General features: G+C 56.6%; 1 protein-coding gene across 1 annotated transcript; it reads left to right on the plus strand.

Moving 5' to 3' along the window:
• Positions 1-551: 551 nt before the first annotated feature.
• Positions 552-13,555, plus strand: Sema3g (semaphorin 3G). Its single transcript, XM_005085225.4, has 16 exons — positions 552-704; positions 2,914-3,074; positions 3,167-3,229; positions 3,371-3,490; positions 3,797-3,887; positions 4,005-4,121; positions 4,267-4,412; positions 4,644-4,758; positions 4,900-4,969; positions 5,545-5,689; positions 6,094-6,325; positions 6,415-6,506; positions 7,459-7,500; positions 9,062-9,296; positions 9,566-9,699; positions 11,033-13,555. The coding sequence occupies exons 1-16, from the start codon at positions 596-598 to the stop codon at positions 11,495-11,497; spliced, it is 2,337 nt and encodes a 778-aa protein (XP_005085282.1). The 5' UTR covers positions 552-595; the 3' UTR covers positions 11,498-13,555.
• Positions 13,556-14,678: the final 1,123 nt, after the last annotated feature.

A 14,678-nucleotide genomic window follows, 5' to 3' on the forward strand; every position in this document is an offset into this window, starting at 1 on the left:
ACAAGTTGAGGACCACTGTCTTAGACATGTGTTTCTTAGCATTACCAGGCCTGTGAAGGGTGGTTTGGTCTTAAGCCCCCTACCAGGATGAGCTTCTTGGGTTCGAAATGAACCCTCAGCCCGCCAGCAGCTTAGGCACTGCAGGAGAGCTGGACAGTCAGGTTGACAATACCTGGCTTGCCCAGGGCTAGTGGCAGCCTCGCCTCTGGAGAGGTAGGAGCAAAGGCAGACCCCCTACCCGATCCCTGACTTCTCTTTTCAGGTCCTCTTGCCCCTTGGCTGCTTGGCTGTCGCCTGGGTACTTGCAAATTGTGATTGTCCGTCACTCAAACAGTCCACACCTCAGCTAGGAGAGAGTCTCCTAAGAGGGGAACGGGCTGGCTTGCTACACCCCGCATGCCGTGGGCCAGCTGGGGTGGCTGGAGAAGCCGCAGGTAGATGGCAGGCCCTTGGAGTTCTTAGGCTTCCCTCTTCCTCCCCGCCTTCCCGCCCAGCGCTGGGTGGAGCCGCCACCGCCTTATAAGTGGCAGCCCTGGTGGCGGCGGCGCAAACTACTTCCAGCAGCTGGATCAGAGGGCAGCTCCTTTCCCCCAGCATGGCCCAGCAGGCTTGGGCCATCTGCTGCCTCCTGGGGGGCCTCCTGCTCCACGGGGGCAGCCCCAGCCCCAGCTCCGGCTTGCCTCGCCTGCGGCTCTCCTATCGAGGTACTGACCGACCAGCGCTGCCCTGCTTGTGGGTGTCTGTGAATGTCTGTGGCTCTAGGGCACCCCTCAGCCAGCCTGCAGCAACAGGGTAGAGTCACGCCCTGCACATCCTTTGGGAAAGGCACGCTGGGGCAGCCCCTGGATGGTGCTAGGGATGACCACGGGCAGGGAAGGTAAGACACATCCGGGGAGCCATAGCCAAAGCAGGGGACTGATGCAGGGTGGAAACTGAGGAAGCTGCTGCCAGGGGAGAGAGGGAGATGGAAGAAGCCATGACAGAGACCTCTGTGGGGGTGGGTGCAGAGATGGGAGGGGGACGGAGGGACCGGGCAGACGGGAGGGGTGCAGAGAGGGTCTGAGCAGACGACAAGGGGGTGGGTAGCAGTCTGTCCTCGTCCTGAGCCACAGGGGAGGGGAGGGGTCTCTCCCACCTGCCCTGGCTGATCGTCCAAGCTCACTGTAGTGCAGGAGTGTCTCTGCATCCCTCTGCCATCCAGTGGTGTGTGTGTGTGTGTGTGTGTGTGTGTGTGTGTGTGTGTGTGTGTGTGTGTGCGCGTGCACGCAGAAGTGGTCCTCTGTTCTAATCCAGCTGTGTGGTCCTGCCTCCTTTGATGGTCCATGGGATGATTGAAACAGAGATTTCATTATAGATTCTTTGACAGAAAAATGTATTGTGCTTATTATTTTTATTTATTTGTTTTGGAAGAGAGGATGAGAGAGAGAGAGAGAGAGAGAGAGAGAGAGAGAGAGAGAGAGAGAGAGAGAATGTACTGTGTCTAGGTGCACATGGGCTACAGTACATGCTCCACATGTGTGGAGGTCCGAAGACAAGCTGTAGGAATTGGTTCTCTCCCTCCACCGTGTGAAGCCCCCCACCCCGGGGGAAGGGGGGGAGATCAAACTCAGGTTGTCAGGTCTGGCAGCTGCTGAGCCGTCTCGCCAGCCCTGCAGACTCTCCTCAGAGAGAGAAGAAGAATTACCGTCCCCATGGAGAGCTCAGTCAGAAGGAGAAAGGTTCAAGCTTGCCGGGGAGACCAAGAGGGGAAAGGTGTTGTCCTTGTTCCAGGAATTGTGGCTTTGAGGGGAGACCACCAGGCTACCAGGCTGTTAGAAACCTGCCAGGGGGACGTTTCAGAGTCTCTATCAGCCGGGGGGGAGGGGGCTTCCCGAAGAGGCTGCCAGTGAGTTTGGGGATGGAGTGGAGTGCATGAGGGGCTGTAAGGCAAAGGGCACCAGACGTTCCCAGAGCAACAACCCTGCCAGTCCTTCGAGGAGGCATCGCCCCACTTCCCCAGGGAAATATATCAAGACCTACGATGGGGGGGGGGCTTGATCCCTCCATCTCCGGGGTCAGCTGGCAGGACAGTGTCTACAAGGGAAAATGTCATTTGCCCACAATTCTGAGGCTTGAGTTCTGCCTGGCGGTGCCGAATCTGCTAATCTGCCCTGCACCGCGGTGTTCCCTCTGCCCGAACCTGTCTGCTTTCCCAGTGGAGCCAGACTTGCAAGTGTTCACACTCTCCGGCCTCCTTCCTGTCTCTCCAAGCTCTTTGCCAGGCAGCCAGGCTTGCCGGCGTAATGTCTCTGTTGGCGGGGCTGTCTTCCCTGGGCACTTAGCAAGGACCAGGTGGGATCCCAGGAAGCTGTCTGCTGAAAAGATGAAGGGTCAGACGGGCGTTGATAGAGCACGCCTTTAATCCCAGCACTCAGGAGGCAGAGGCAGGCGGATCTCTGTGAGTTTAAAACCAGCCTGATCTACCGAGCGTTCCAGGACAGCCTCCAAAACAATACAGAGAAACCCTGTCTTGAAAAACCAAAAAAAAAAAAAAAAAAAAAAAAAAAAAAGATGAAGGGTCTGAAGAACGGGGGATGGAGGGTTTTATTGGGAATTGTCTCGGCTGCAGAATGCTTGGGTGCTGAGCACGATGGAAGGTGGTACTAAGTTTAGTCTCCAGGACCACTTAAAGAAAAAACAAAGAACAAAGGTGAACTGAGCTAGATTGGGTGGGGACTGAGAGCTGCTTGTGCTACATATCCTGAGAACCATGTCCAAAAAGCCCTCCAGCAACCCTGTGCATGGCAACATTTTCCAGATGTACGTGTGAGTGATGAGTGCATACCTGGGACCCCCCCACCCCCATTCCCCAGACCTGACTGGGCGTGTAGACTGAGTAGCAGTCTCTAACCCTCTTCTCTCGGTCTCCGCTAGATCTCCTGTCGGCCAACCGCTCTGCCATTTTTCTGGGCCTGCGGGGCTCCCTAGACCTCCAAGTCATGTATCTGGATGAGTATCGGGATCGCCTCTTCCTAGGAGGCCGCGACGCCCTCTACTCTCTGAGGCTGGATCAGGCATGGCCAGACCCCCGAGAGGTGAGCAGGACTGATGGGGTTGGAATTGGGGCACCTCCAGATGGGAGGCCAGATGGAGAACTCGAGACACTGAGGCACTGGCTGCATTTCAGGTCTTGTGGCTGCCACAGCCAGGACAGAAGGCAGAATGCGTCCGAAAGGGAAGAGACCCTGTGGTGAGTGTTATGGACAAGAACCTCTGCAGCCCGCCCAATACCAGGCCCTGGAACTAGCTCTTGTAGACCAGGCTGGTCTCGAACTCACAGAGATCCGGAGCTGCTGTGAAGCAGCTGAGCCTTAGAACCCTTCTCCTGCAGACAGAGTGTGCCAACTTCGTGCGGGTCTTAGAGCCCCACAACCGGACCCACCTGCTGGCCTGCGGCACTGGAGCCTTCCAACCCCTCTGCACCCTCATCACAGTGGGGCACCGAGGGGAGGTGAGCCTGGGCCTGGCCCCATGAGGCACTGGGAAGCAGCGACATCGCCTCGCCCCCCGCCCCGCCCCGCCCCACGCCCCTGCTGTCTGAACGCTTCCCATTGAACCAGGGTTAGGACAGAGGGGGTAGGGGCTTGAAAGGCCCCTTTGTGCTGGGGTTGCTGACCCCATCAGAGACGCCTTGAATGGGGGTCCCCCCCTCTACCCCCGGCCCTATGCCCCAGTTGCACGCAAAGGTCACTCGCCTGGGCTGAGGCCCTGCCTGTTTCCCAGGTGACAGGCTTCTGTGCCCTTTCCCTGCCCTTAGCACGTGCTCCGCCTGGAGTCCAGCACCGTGGAGAACGGAAGGGGACGTTGCCCGCATGAGCCAAGCCGTCCCTTCGCCAGCGCCTTTGTAGGTGGGTAATGACCAGGCTAGGGAAGGCCAGGAGGATGAGAGTTATCATGCCTTCGGAGAGAGGGACGGGCTGGCTGCTAGGCCTGGCCCTCTCTCTCCTGACTCTGGTCCCTTCTAGGTGGGGAGCTGTACACAGGGCTCACTGCTGATTTCCTGGGACGTGAGGCCATGATTTTCCGCAGTGGGGGTCCCAGAGCAGCCCTGCGTTCTGACTCTGACCAGAGCCTCCTCCATGGTAAGGCTGCCTGGGACCCGTCGTCCCTCCCTCCCACCAGGATGGTAGAAGACAGATGGAATCAGCTCCTGGGGTGAGGGAGGCGCTGTCCTCCCCCCCACCCCCACCCCGGTCACCTCTCATCGCTACCCTGTCACTCTCCCAGACCCCCGGTTTGTGATGGCTGCCCGGATCCCAGATAACTCTGACCGGGATGATGACAAGGTCTACTTCTTCTTCTCTGAGACTGTCCCATCGCCGGATGGTGGCCCAGGGCGTGTCACCATCAGCCGTGTGGGCCGAGTCTGTGTGGTAAGAACTGTGGTCGGGGCGGTGAGGTTCACGACCCCCCCCCCTCACCACCCTGTCGTGGCCCCTTTCCTAGACTGTCCCTCCACAGCAGGGAAACTGAGGCAAGGATGCAGTGCTGACATCCGTACCTCTCCCCGTGGCTGGGGCGGAGGGACAGGAGGTGGTGGGTGGTGGGGCCCACCCCCCCATTGGGGGGCGTGAAGCCGACTCCCGCCTCCCATTCCCCCCCAGAATGACGCTGGTGGCCAGCGTGTACTGGTGAACAAATGGAGCACATTCCTGAAGGCCAGGCTGGTGTGCTCCGTGCCTGGCCCTGGTGGGGCCGAGACTCACTTTGACCAGCTGGGTAAGGGAACGGCCAAGCCGGACTGGGTTCTGGGAGTAGTGGGAAGGTGGGGGGGGTGAGGGGTTGGGGGTGTGGGTGTCTCAGAGAGGGTTTGGTCAGAGCACTGGCGATCTGACGTCGATGCCTCCTTCTGTGTCCCAGAGGATGTGTTCCTGCTGTGGCCCAAGGCAGGGAAGAGCCTTGAGGTGTATGGGCTGTTCAGCACTGTCAGGTGGGCCTTGCTTCCTGCACCCAGCCCGGTTCCCGTACCCTCGGTTTCTCTGTGGGGCCTTCCTTCGCTCTCATGACTCAGCCTGCCCGGTTGTCTTTCTCCCAGTTTTTTTTTTTTTAAGATTTATTTATTTATTACATATACAGTGTTCTGCCTACATGCCAGAAGAGGTCACCAGATTGAATTGTAGATGGTTGTGAGCCACCATGTGGTTGCTGGGAATTGAACTCAGGACCTCTGGAAGAGCAGTCAGTGCTCTTAACCTCTGAGCCATCTCTCCAGCCCCTCTCCCTGTTTTTGGTGACGCTGTGACTGCTCTCTCGGTCTCTCTCTCTCTCTCTGTCTCTCTCTGTGTCTCTCTGTCTCTCTCTGTCTCTCCTCTCTCGGTCTCTCTGTCTCTCCTCTCTCTTTGTCTCTGTCTCTGTCTCTCTCTTTCGTCACTGTCTCTGTGTCCCGTGTCCCAGACTGTGTCTTCAGCAGGACCCTGCTATCTTCTGTGTCACCCACTGGGCCAGCTCTGGTCACCTCCGACCACCCTCGGCCTGGCCTGACTGTCCCTGTTTGTCCCTTGGCAGTGCTGTGTTCCGGGGCTTTGCCGTCTGCGTGTACCACATGGTAGACATCTGGGAGGTCTTCAACGGTCCCTTTGCCCACCGAGATGGCCCTCAGCATCAGTGGGGACCTTATGGGGGCAAGGTGCCCTTCCCCCGTCCTGGCGTGGTAAGTTGCTGCTTGGGACCAGGCAAAGGAGCCCTAAGTAGATGGTGTGTGTGTGTGTGTGTGTGTGTGTGTGTGTGTGTGTGTACTCCTAGCTGCTTGGGACCAGGCAAAGGAGCCCTAAGTAGATGATGGGTGTGCATGCGTGCGTGCGTATGTGTGCGTGTGTGTGTGCGAGTGTGTGCGTGCGCGCGTGTGTGTGCGTGTGTCAGAGTGCGCACATGTGTGGACTACTCCATAGAAAAGCTTCAGGTTTACGGTCCTCCCACGGCAGTGATGGGCTGGGCCTCCAGGGGGACTGGAGGGAGAGCCTCTGCTATGCTATGGGCCTGGCTCCCTGGAGGTTAGAAAGAGGCCTGGCAGTGCCGTCCTGGGGACTTCAACTGCCCCTTTGTTGCTGCTTGCAGTGCCCTAGCAAGATGACTGCACAGCCCGGGCGGCCCTTTGGCAGCACCAAGGACTATCCAGATGAGGTGCTGCAGTTCGTCCGAGACCACCCACTCATGTTCCAGCCCGTGAGGCCTAGGCGCGGCCGCCCTGTCCTGGTCAAAACTCACTTGGCTCAGCAGCTGCGCCAGATTGTGGTGGACCGGGTGGAGGCTGAGGATGGGACCTATGACGTCATCTTCCTAGGGACTGGTAGGAGGGTGGAGCAGAAGCAGCCAGGTGTGTGGGAAGGGGTTGGCCCCTTCCTTCTTGTGTCATTAACCCTTGTCACCCTGCTCCAGATTCAGGCTCTGTGCTCAAAGTCGTTGCCCTCCAAACGAGTGGCAGCGCTGAGCCGGAAGAGGTCGTTCTGGAGGAGCTCCAGGTGTTTAAGGTGAGCAGGGGTTAGTGAGAGGCTCCACCCCCATTCCGGGGCCTGGGGTAGGCTCCAGGGGAGTGAACTGAGGGGGTAGGCTCAAGTTATGGAGTACTGAACAGGCCCTGAGGTGCTTCTGAATTACCGAGAGAGAGCGGAGTTAGCAGAGTGTGAACTCAAATGCCTGGTGCTTTCTGGAGAGGGGGGAGCCAAGGTGAGCACCTTTGACAAAGCCTAGTCAGGCTCAACTTGCAGTGACTAAGTGGGTGAGCCTCCCAAGTCCCCAAGAGTTTTCCTCCCCCTTATATCTGGACAGGGATTGTCTCTGTTTGGGGGGGGCTATTTTGCCTCTGGACATGAGGTAAATGATTTAGGGCGGCAGCTGGTCCACGGCTGGGGAACATTGTGGGAGGGGACAGTGGAACTCTGTGCCAAGTCTCCCACTTGGCCTGGTGGCCAGCCAGGATGAGGGGACCTTTCCGGGTATCAGGGAAAGATGACCCAGCTGTTTTTCTTGCTTGTTTGTTTGTCTGAGCAAGGTATATACATATATCTTGCTATATATGCTTAGCTGGCCTAGAACGCACTGTGTAGACTAGGACGGACTCAAACTCAGAGAAATCTACCACCTGCCTATGCCCCCCCGAGCGCTGGGGATAAAGGCCTGAGCTACCATACCCAGTGTTTGTAATTTTTTGAGATCGTGTTTCTCTATGTAGCTCAGTTTAGACTTATTATATAAAGCGAGCTGGCTTTGGTCTCTCCATCTTCCTGCCTCGGTGCTCAGGTGCTAAGATTACAGGCAAGCACCACCTTTTCCCAACCCCATCCATCCTTTTGCTGCCAGGAGGCACAGTGATCAGGTGGGGGTTTGGCAAGCGGTTCCTACACAGGGCTTGGGGGATGGTGGAGGCAAGGATTCTGCACACAGCCTTCACCAATCCATTCTAAGACCCTATCCCGTCTCTAGGTGCCAACTCCCATCACCCAGATGGAGATCTCTGTCAAAAGGGTAAGGTCCACCCCTTCTCCATACCCCCTCTCCTACACTTGCCTTGGATTCTATCGAGAGCTAGGCCTATCAGATTTGACTAGGTCTTGCAGCTAAGACCGAGTCCTGCTGGGAGCAGAGCTTCACGTGTTCAGAGGAAGCCACAAAAGCCCCTGGGGGAGCCTCTAAGGGACATGAATGGGCTTGCAAACAAAATCCAGATTTCTTTTTTCTTTTTTTGGTTTTTCGAGACAGGCTTTCCCTGTGGCTTTGGAGGCTGTCCTGGAACTAGCTCTGTAGACCAGGCTGCCCTCGAACTCACAGAGTTTCGCCCGCCTCTGCCTCCCGAGTGCTGGGATCAAAGGCGTGCGCCACCACCGCCCAGCCAAAATCCAGATTTCTAATGAAACGAGGTTACTGTTTTTTAGTGGTATGTGGCATACTCTTAACCAGTCACAAATGTTCTTTGTCCCAGTTTGTCTTTATGTAAATCACAGCTCAAAAATTCTTGTTTACAGTGTGTGTGTGTAAGCGTGTGTGTGTGCGTGTGCCTGCCTGTCTGTCTATGTAGAGGCTGGCGAACCTTCCCAAGTGCTGCTCACCTTTCTTTGAAGCAGATCCGCTGGCCTAGAGCTCACCCATTAGGCTAGAGTGGCTGGCCAGCAAGCCCTGAAGCCACATGTCTCCACATCTCCAACCTGGAGTTGCAAGTGAGGCCACCACAGCCTGCTTTTTTTTAACATGCAGTTTCTGAAGACAGCCCAGATCCTTGTGCTCAAGCACCTGATGGACTGAGCTATCTCCCTAGCCTCTGGGAGCAAATCCCAACACTCCAAGTTTTTAAAAACTATCCTGCCACACTCTTGAAGTTTCAGTGAGCAAGTGGCTGAGTCTACAGGGCCCTAAAGGTTCTCCTGGCCAGTGGAGACGGTAGAGATCCGAGGACAGTTTGTGGAGGCAGAGTCTTTCATTTGCCTAGGTGAGGGGGTGGGTGGTGGTCACTGTCTGGGATTGTCAGGTGACTGTCGGGTACCTTTACCTGCAGAGTCATCTCACGGGTCCAGATCTCAGCTTTCATGCATGGATTACTGTAGACTTGTCCAATCTACAGCCTGCTGGCTGGCTACAAGGGGCTGAGCTCTGCGTGTTGGCCTAACACAAAATCATCAGCTTACTTAAAACATGAGTTGGTGCGCCCCACGCCCCCTTTGTTTTTTGATAACTCAGTTGCTCATACACAGACTTTGCAGATATCACAATGTCAAAAAGGCTGGCCTTGCCTGCGAGGTATAATTCTGGAGTCAGAGGCCAATCACACGGAGTTCCTTAGGCTAGGGTGCAAAGGCTGACAACGAGGAGGGCCTGAGGACGGCTCTTACAGAAAAGTCCCACCCCTGGCCCCTCCTACCCACTCACAGCCTAGTACAGGGTCTGGAATACACAGCACCTCTAGTCTTGCAAGTGAATCCAAGAGGTTCTGGAAACCTTCCTGAAACTGACGGGTCTCGGGAAAATCTGGGGTTGAGAGCCCATCGGTGAAGCCCAGCTCACCGTGGCGGCTCTGTTTGTGTCCCTTCCCTAGCAAACACTGTTCGTGGGCTCTCCGCTGGGCGTGGCCCGGCTGCAACTGCACCAGTGTGAGACTTACGGCAGTGCCTGTGCAGAGTGCTGCCTGGCCCGGGACCCTTACTGTGCTTGGGATGGTGCTTCCTGCACCCGCTACCGCCCCAGCTTGGGCAAGCGCCGGTTCCGTAGGCAGGACATCCGACACGGCAACCCTGCCCTGCAGTGTCTGGGCCAGGGTCAGAGCCAAGACAGTGAGTAGTGGGCTCGGGGTGTGGGTCAGCCTGTGGGCTGGGCTCCATGCTTGGGAAGCATGAAGTCTATTGCAAATAAGGTGCCCGGTTTCCCTATTTATACAGCTATACACCGGGCTTTAGAGCAGCATCTTCTAGCACTGAGAGTGGCTTGTGATTGACGGATGTCTAAGTCCTCATCACTCGGGTATCCTACGGGAGTTAGTTTTTGGCCCTCAGAGCCTGGGTCCCCGAGTTCCCAAGCTGATCTGACCTGGTCCTCTCTACAGAGGAAGCTTCGGGACTGGTGACCAGAGTCTTTGGCACAGAGCACAACAGCACCTTCCTTGAGTGTCTGCCCAAGTCTCCCCAGGCTGCAGTGCGCTGGTTCTTACAGAGGCCAGGGGATGAGGGGACTGACCAGGTGAGTGAACACCCTGCCTTGGGATCCACTTCTCTCCCTGAACCCCCAAACCCTAAGCTCTAGAAAGGGACTCTGGGATGAACCGGCAAAGATCATCCTGAGAAAAACATACCCTGGCTACCTATGAGGACCTGTGCCCGTGCTTCTGCTTCTGGGAATGCCTAGGCTAGATGTGGCTATGCTCTGTAGTATGTGAGGGGAGCGGCAGGGGTTAAAGAGAGGGAACGGGGTCTAAGCTAGTCTGGAAGTCCTCATGCTAACACGCATGGCTCAGCCTTGAAGGGGATCTCTTCCCCAGAGTTTCTTCGTTTTTCTCTGCTTCAAGCCTGGTCCCTGACCACTACATTGCCTCCTGTTCCCAGCCCCAGGCTTCTCCCTCAGAAGTCAGTTGTCTTCCCAAGCCCTCTTTCTCCCGGTGACTGGGAAGGTCCATCAACCCCCAAGATGGCTTCAGTCTGGGGGTGTGGGCAGAGCAGGATCAGGAAGGGTTTTCCCATGGGATTTCGATTACAGGAGGGGCCCTTCCTCCAGCTTGGGAGCCAGAGAGGGCAAGCCTGGAACCAGCTGTAGGGTTGGGCACTGAGGAGACTCCCTGGAGCAGGGGGAGGAACGAGATGAAGTTACACAATGCTAACCACCCAGGCAGTTCACCCTCGCTGCTCAGATGCACGAACCGAAGCCCAGACAGGGTTAGCAGAAGAGCTTGGGGTCGGAGCCAGCGCTTGCCTCCCACACACAAGTGGGCACTTAGCCCACCCCAGGCTTGGGCTGTGGGCCTCACACTGTTGGGGAGTGAATAGGCCAGACCGAGACAGGGAAAGGCCAGCATCACTGTTGGTGTGTGCGTGTGTGTGTGTGTGTGTGTGTGTGCATGCGTGTGCGTGCGTGCGCGTGCACACGCAAGAGAGAGAGCATGCACAGCTGTGAGTGAACGCATGTGTTTGTAGAGTTTTCCTTAGCTCAGAGTAAAACCTCATTAGACATGCGCCTAACTCCTCTGCTTCCTGGGTGATCCTGCAGAGTTTATGAAGCTGGTGCCTTAGGGCTCTTTGACCTGGGGGACAGACACACACACAGCCAGAAGCTTCCTTTAGAGGTCCTTGTCCTATGCTGTGGGAAGACCAGGGTCTGTCTGCCTGCCTGCAATTAGCTCATGGTCTGCCCTGAGATCCTGTCATGCTCCTGGGCCCACCTTGGCGAGGAGGCAAAAGGAGGGCCCAAGGCTTGGACCTTGAGGATGCTAAATGTGGGAAAACAGGGCAAAGAAGACGAGGTGAATGTCCTCTCCGGCTTCTTGGCTCACGCCTCCCGTGTCCTCCCACGCGCCCCGTAGGTGAAGACAGATGAGCGAATCGTGCGAACAGAGCAGGGGCTGCTGTTCCGGAGGCTCAGCCGCCTTGATGCAGGGAACTATACCTGTACCACCCTGGAGCACGGCTTCTCCCAGACCGTGGTTCGGTTTTCCCTGGAGGTGATCGCAGCCGCGCAGCTGGACAGCCTGTTCCCCCGGGAGCCAAGGCTAGAGGAGCCCTCAGCCTGGAGAGGCCTGGCCTCTGCCTCACCCAAGACTTGGTACAAGGACATCCTTCAGCTCGCTGGCTTCGCCAACCTGCCCCGTGTGGATGAGTACTGTGAGCGTGTGTGGTGTAGGGGGCTTGGGGAGCGCTCGGGCTCCTTCCGGGGCCGGGGAAAGCAGGCGAAGGGCAAGAGCTGGGCGGGGCCAGAGTTAGGCAAGAAGGTGAAGAGCCGCGTGCTGGCCGAGCACAATCGGACACCCCGGGAGGTAGAAGCCACATAGAAGATGACCGAAGAGGGGGTGGCCAGGCTGGGCTTGGGGAGGGGGGACGCAACAGCATCTCCCTCCCACCCAGCTAGGGCAGAGGAGGCCAGGGCACCCGGTTACCTCTTAGAGATGGAAGTCTCTACCGTGCCTACAGGAAAGACTAGAGGCTGGTAGGAGGGGCCACGCACCTCAGCCTGCCCCCGTCTGTCTGTGCGCACTCAGTCCCAAGCTGGAGCTGGCACACACACACCCCTTCCCCCGCACCCCGCCGCCGACCACTTGTAGTCCCAAGGGGCCTGCTTATTTGTTCTCAGAGATGGTGTGGCTTCCGGACGCACGTTTCCGGTTGTGCCCAGAGTCTTGGGTGGTTCTCAGCTTGCAGAACAATGGCCATTCTGGGTGGGCGTATGGATGGCTCTGAGGGGGACATTCTGGCAAGTCCACCAGAGATGGGGAAAGTGGCCTTGTGAGCTGGCATCTGTGAAGAAGCATTTGCCCCAACGGAGGGGTGTGAAAGAAGGTTTCCCTGCCTCTGCCCACCGCCACCTCCAACGTACAGACGCAGAAACAGCCGGAGCCCTGGAGGTGGCCTGGCTCCCCTTTTACACCAGGAAGAGTGGTCTCACAAGATGACACCTCACCATCAGGGTCACTTCCTGAGGATCGGAAGGAGGGCCTGAGGGGGGCGGAGGGAGGAAGAAAGCAGCTGCCGGGGTGGGTGGATGGGAGCAGGAAGGGGCTACCTTTCTAAGGGGGAGGCGGCACACTCGGGCCTGCGAGGTTAGGACCGGGACTCTCTGAGAACTGCAGCCTGTGGTCAGGGTCAGCGTCCTGGGCTTTGTCCAGGGCCACAAGGACCTAGAGAGAGGCGGGTCCATGGGGGGGTCCGTGACAGGTGTCTGTCCTCCAGAGTCAAGGTGACACCAGTCAGTTCGGGAGTCACTAGATGGGCCAGATATTTCCAACCCCGGAGTCTGTGTTTCCTGCTCTACTACACAGGGTGGCCGTGGTGGTTCATTTGTTAGGACTCCCATGGTTTCCGTGGTACTGGGGACTGAACCGCCAGGGTCTCAGGCACGCTAGGCGGCAAGCGCTCTCCCCGCTTTCTTTCTAGCTGGAGGTTGTGGAAAAGAAAGCTGGTGTCAAGGGCACATCTGGCCTGGGCTGTAGGGAGGGGCTTTGCCATCAGCCCAGAGTGGAGGAGGAGGAGGATGAGGATGAGAACCATTAGATGAAAAGTTATTCCCAGCCTGAGGGTGAGCAAGTCAGTGACTTTGCACAAGACAGACAAGAGGGCAAGCCTGAGACCTCTCTCCCTTGAAAAGAAGGAGAAAGAAGAAAAGAGAGAAAGAGAGAGAGAGTGTGTGTGTGTGTGTAGGGGGGAGATGGAAAGGCAAGACAGAGGTTCTTACTCCACGGAAGTTCAAAACCTTGGGTTTTATTTCCTCTACCCTGGCACCCCCAGGGTGCCGGGATCTGAACATGCACCCTTTTCTTCACTTGATTCATCTGGCAAACAGATGCCCTGAAACCCACCAGCCCAAACCCCAGATCCCTTCTGCTTATGGGTGTGGCCCTTGGGATATCGGTGAAGGGAGAGAGGAGTGGGCGGAAGCCGGAGGAAAGCAGGGATGGGGAGACAGAGGGGATGAACGAGGTGGAGGAGACCCAGAGAAGACGGAAAGTGGCAGCCTAGTCCTCAGCGGCCTTTGCACCAAGTCTAGGTTTGGGACGCTCTGGGTAAGACCCCCCCCCCGAAGTGACTCTGGAAAACGCAGGGATAAGGAACCCAATATCCTCAGCAGTGCACACCCCGTTGTGGGAACAGGACAGCTCCTGCCGACGGCCACCCTCCCATGGTACTGTGGTTCGAGCACCCGGGAACACCCACGTGTGTGATTTGTGTTTGTGTTAGTGTTTTGAAGCGGGCCTTTTGGCTTCTCGGTCTTCCAAGCACACTTACTGAAATTGTTATGGATATTTTTATTGTCTGTGGTTGCCTTTGAGCTCTGATGAGGAAAGCAGAGGCCATAAAAGGATGAAAAAAAATATTTATACCACTCAATTACATCATGACTGTGTCTGTGTGGTTTTGTACGCAACTGACGGCCGTAAGTTACGGAGGAGGAAGGAAGAGTGCTGTGCGTTCCCGGAAATGGTCAGCCTGGATGGCATTTTCTAACAAACAGGGCAATGTGTGGCAGTGCAGGGAGTCAGAGGGTTTTGGCCTATAAGGCAAAGATTGCTCAATACCCAAGAAAAATCCTGACCCGAGGGCTTGTGAAATTGACCTTTTTGGAACTTCAGAAGGATTCTGAGGGGGCGGGAGAAGCTGGTAAGGGCGGACAGGCAGCTCGGCTCCTTTTTTACAGCTCTTGGCATTTGTAACTCTGTTACGGCCTTCATTCCAAGCCATACACTAATGCATGTTAAGGCCAATGAAATCTTGCCCAGGCCGGGCCTTGAGGGTGAGCTACTGAGCATGCTCAGAAGGCTTTCTGAGCATGATTGGTACTGCTCCAGTGACACGTGACATCCTTCCCAAAGTATGGACCACACTGATGCTAGGGGGAGATGAAAAAAAAAAAAAAAACGACAAGAACACTTCGAAAATAGAGGGGACAGCAGCCTACCTCCCCAGGAAGCTGGCTGCGGCATCTAGCTTGGATAGGTCCCTTGGAGATCAGCAGAACAGGGCAGCCACTGGCCTCGGCTTGTGGGCTGGCCCTGGGTTAAACCTGGGCCCTCTAACAAACATGCAGGCTTGACTGAGCCTGGAGCATCATTGCCCCGCCCTGAGCCTTCATCACCTTTTTTTTTTTTTTTTTTTTTTTTTTTTTGGTTTTTACGAGACAGGGTTTCTCTGTATTGTTTTGGAGGCTATCGGTCCAGCCCGGCCTCAAACTCACAGAGATCCACCTGCCTCTGCCTCCCGAGTGCTGGGATTAAAGGCATGAGCCACCACCCCCCAGCCCTTCATCACCTTTGACTAAGAGACATCAGCACTGCACTTACTAGTCCCTGGCCCAGCAAAGAGTACGGTTGTGTCCCCTCCCCCCAGCCCCTTCTGCTCTTGGCCACACTCTGCAAACCCTGCTCCCAGCTGTCAGGGCCACCCCTGTTCCCAAAGTCTTCTCCCACCTTCCTCCCTCGCACTTCATGACTCAAAACCAATTTCCGTTCCGGCTTCGGTGAT

The sequence above is a fragment of the Mesocricetus auratus genome, unplaced genomic scaffold (genome assembly GCF_017639785.1).
Source record: "Mesocricetus auratus isolate SY011 unplaced genomic scaffold, BCM_Maur_2.0 Super-Scaffold_100006, whole genome shotgun sequence".
In the NCBI taxonomy this organism is placed as follows: domain Eukaryota; kingdom Metazoa; phylum Chordata; class Mammalia; order Rodentia; family Cricetidae; genus Mesocricetus; species Mesocricetus auratus.

Excerpts from the sequence above, each read along its gene's own strand:
- Sema3g (XM_005085225.4), top strand. The coding sequence starts at position 596 with ATGGCCCAGCAGGCTTGGGCCATCTGCTGCCTCCTGGGGGGCCTCCTG. Across the intron at positions 6,326-6,414 it reads CGTCATCTTCCTAGGGACTG|ATTCAGGCTCTGTGCTCAAA; the intron begins GTAGGAGGGTGG and ends ACCCTGCTCCAG. Across the intron at positions 6,507-7,458 it reads AGGAGCTCCAGGTGTTTAAG|GTGCCAACTCCCATCACCCA; the intron begins GTGAGCAGGGGT and ends TCCCGTCTCTAG.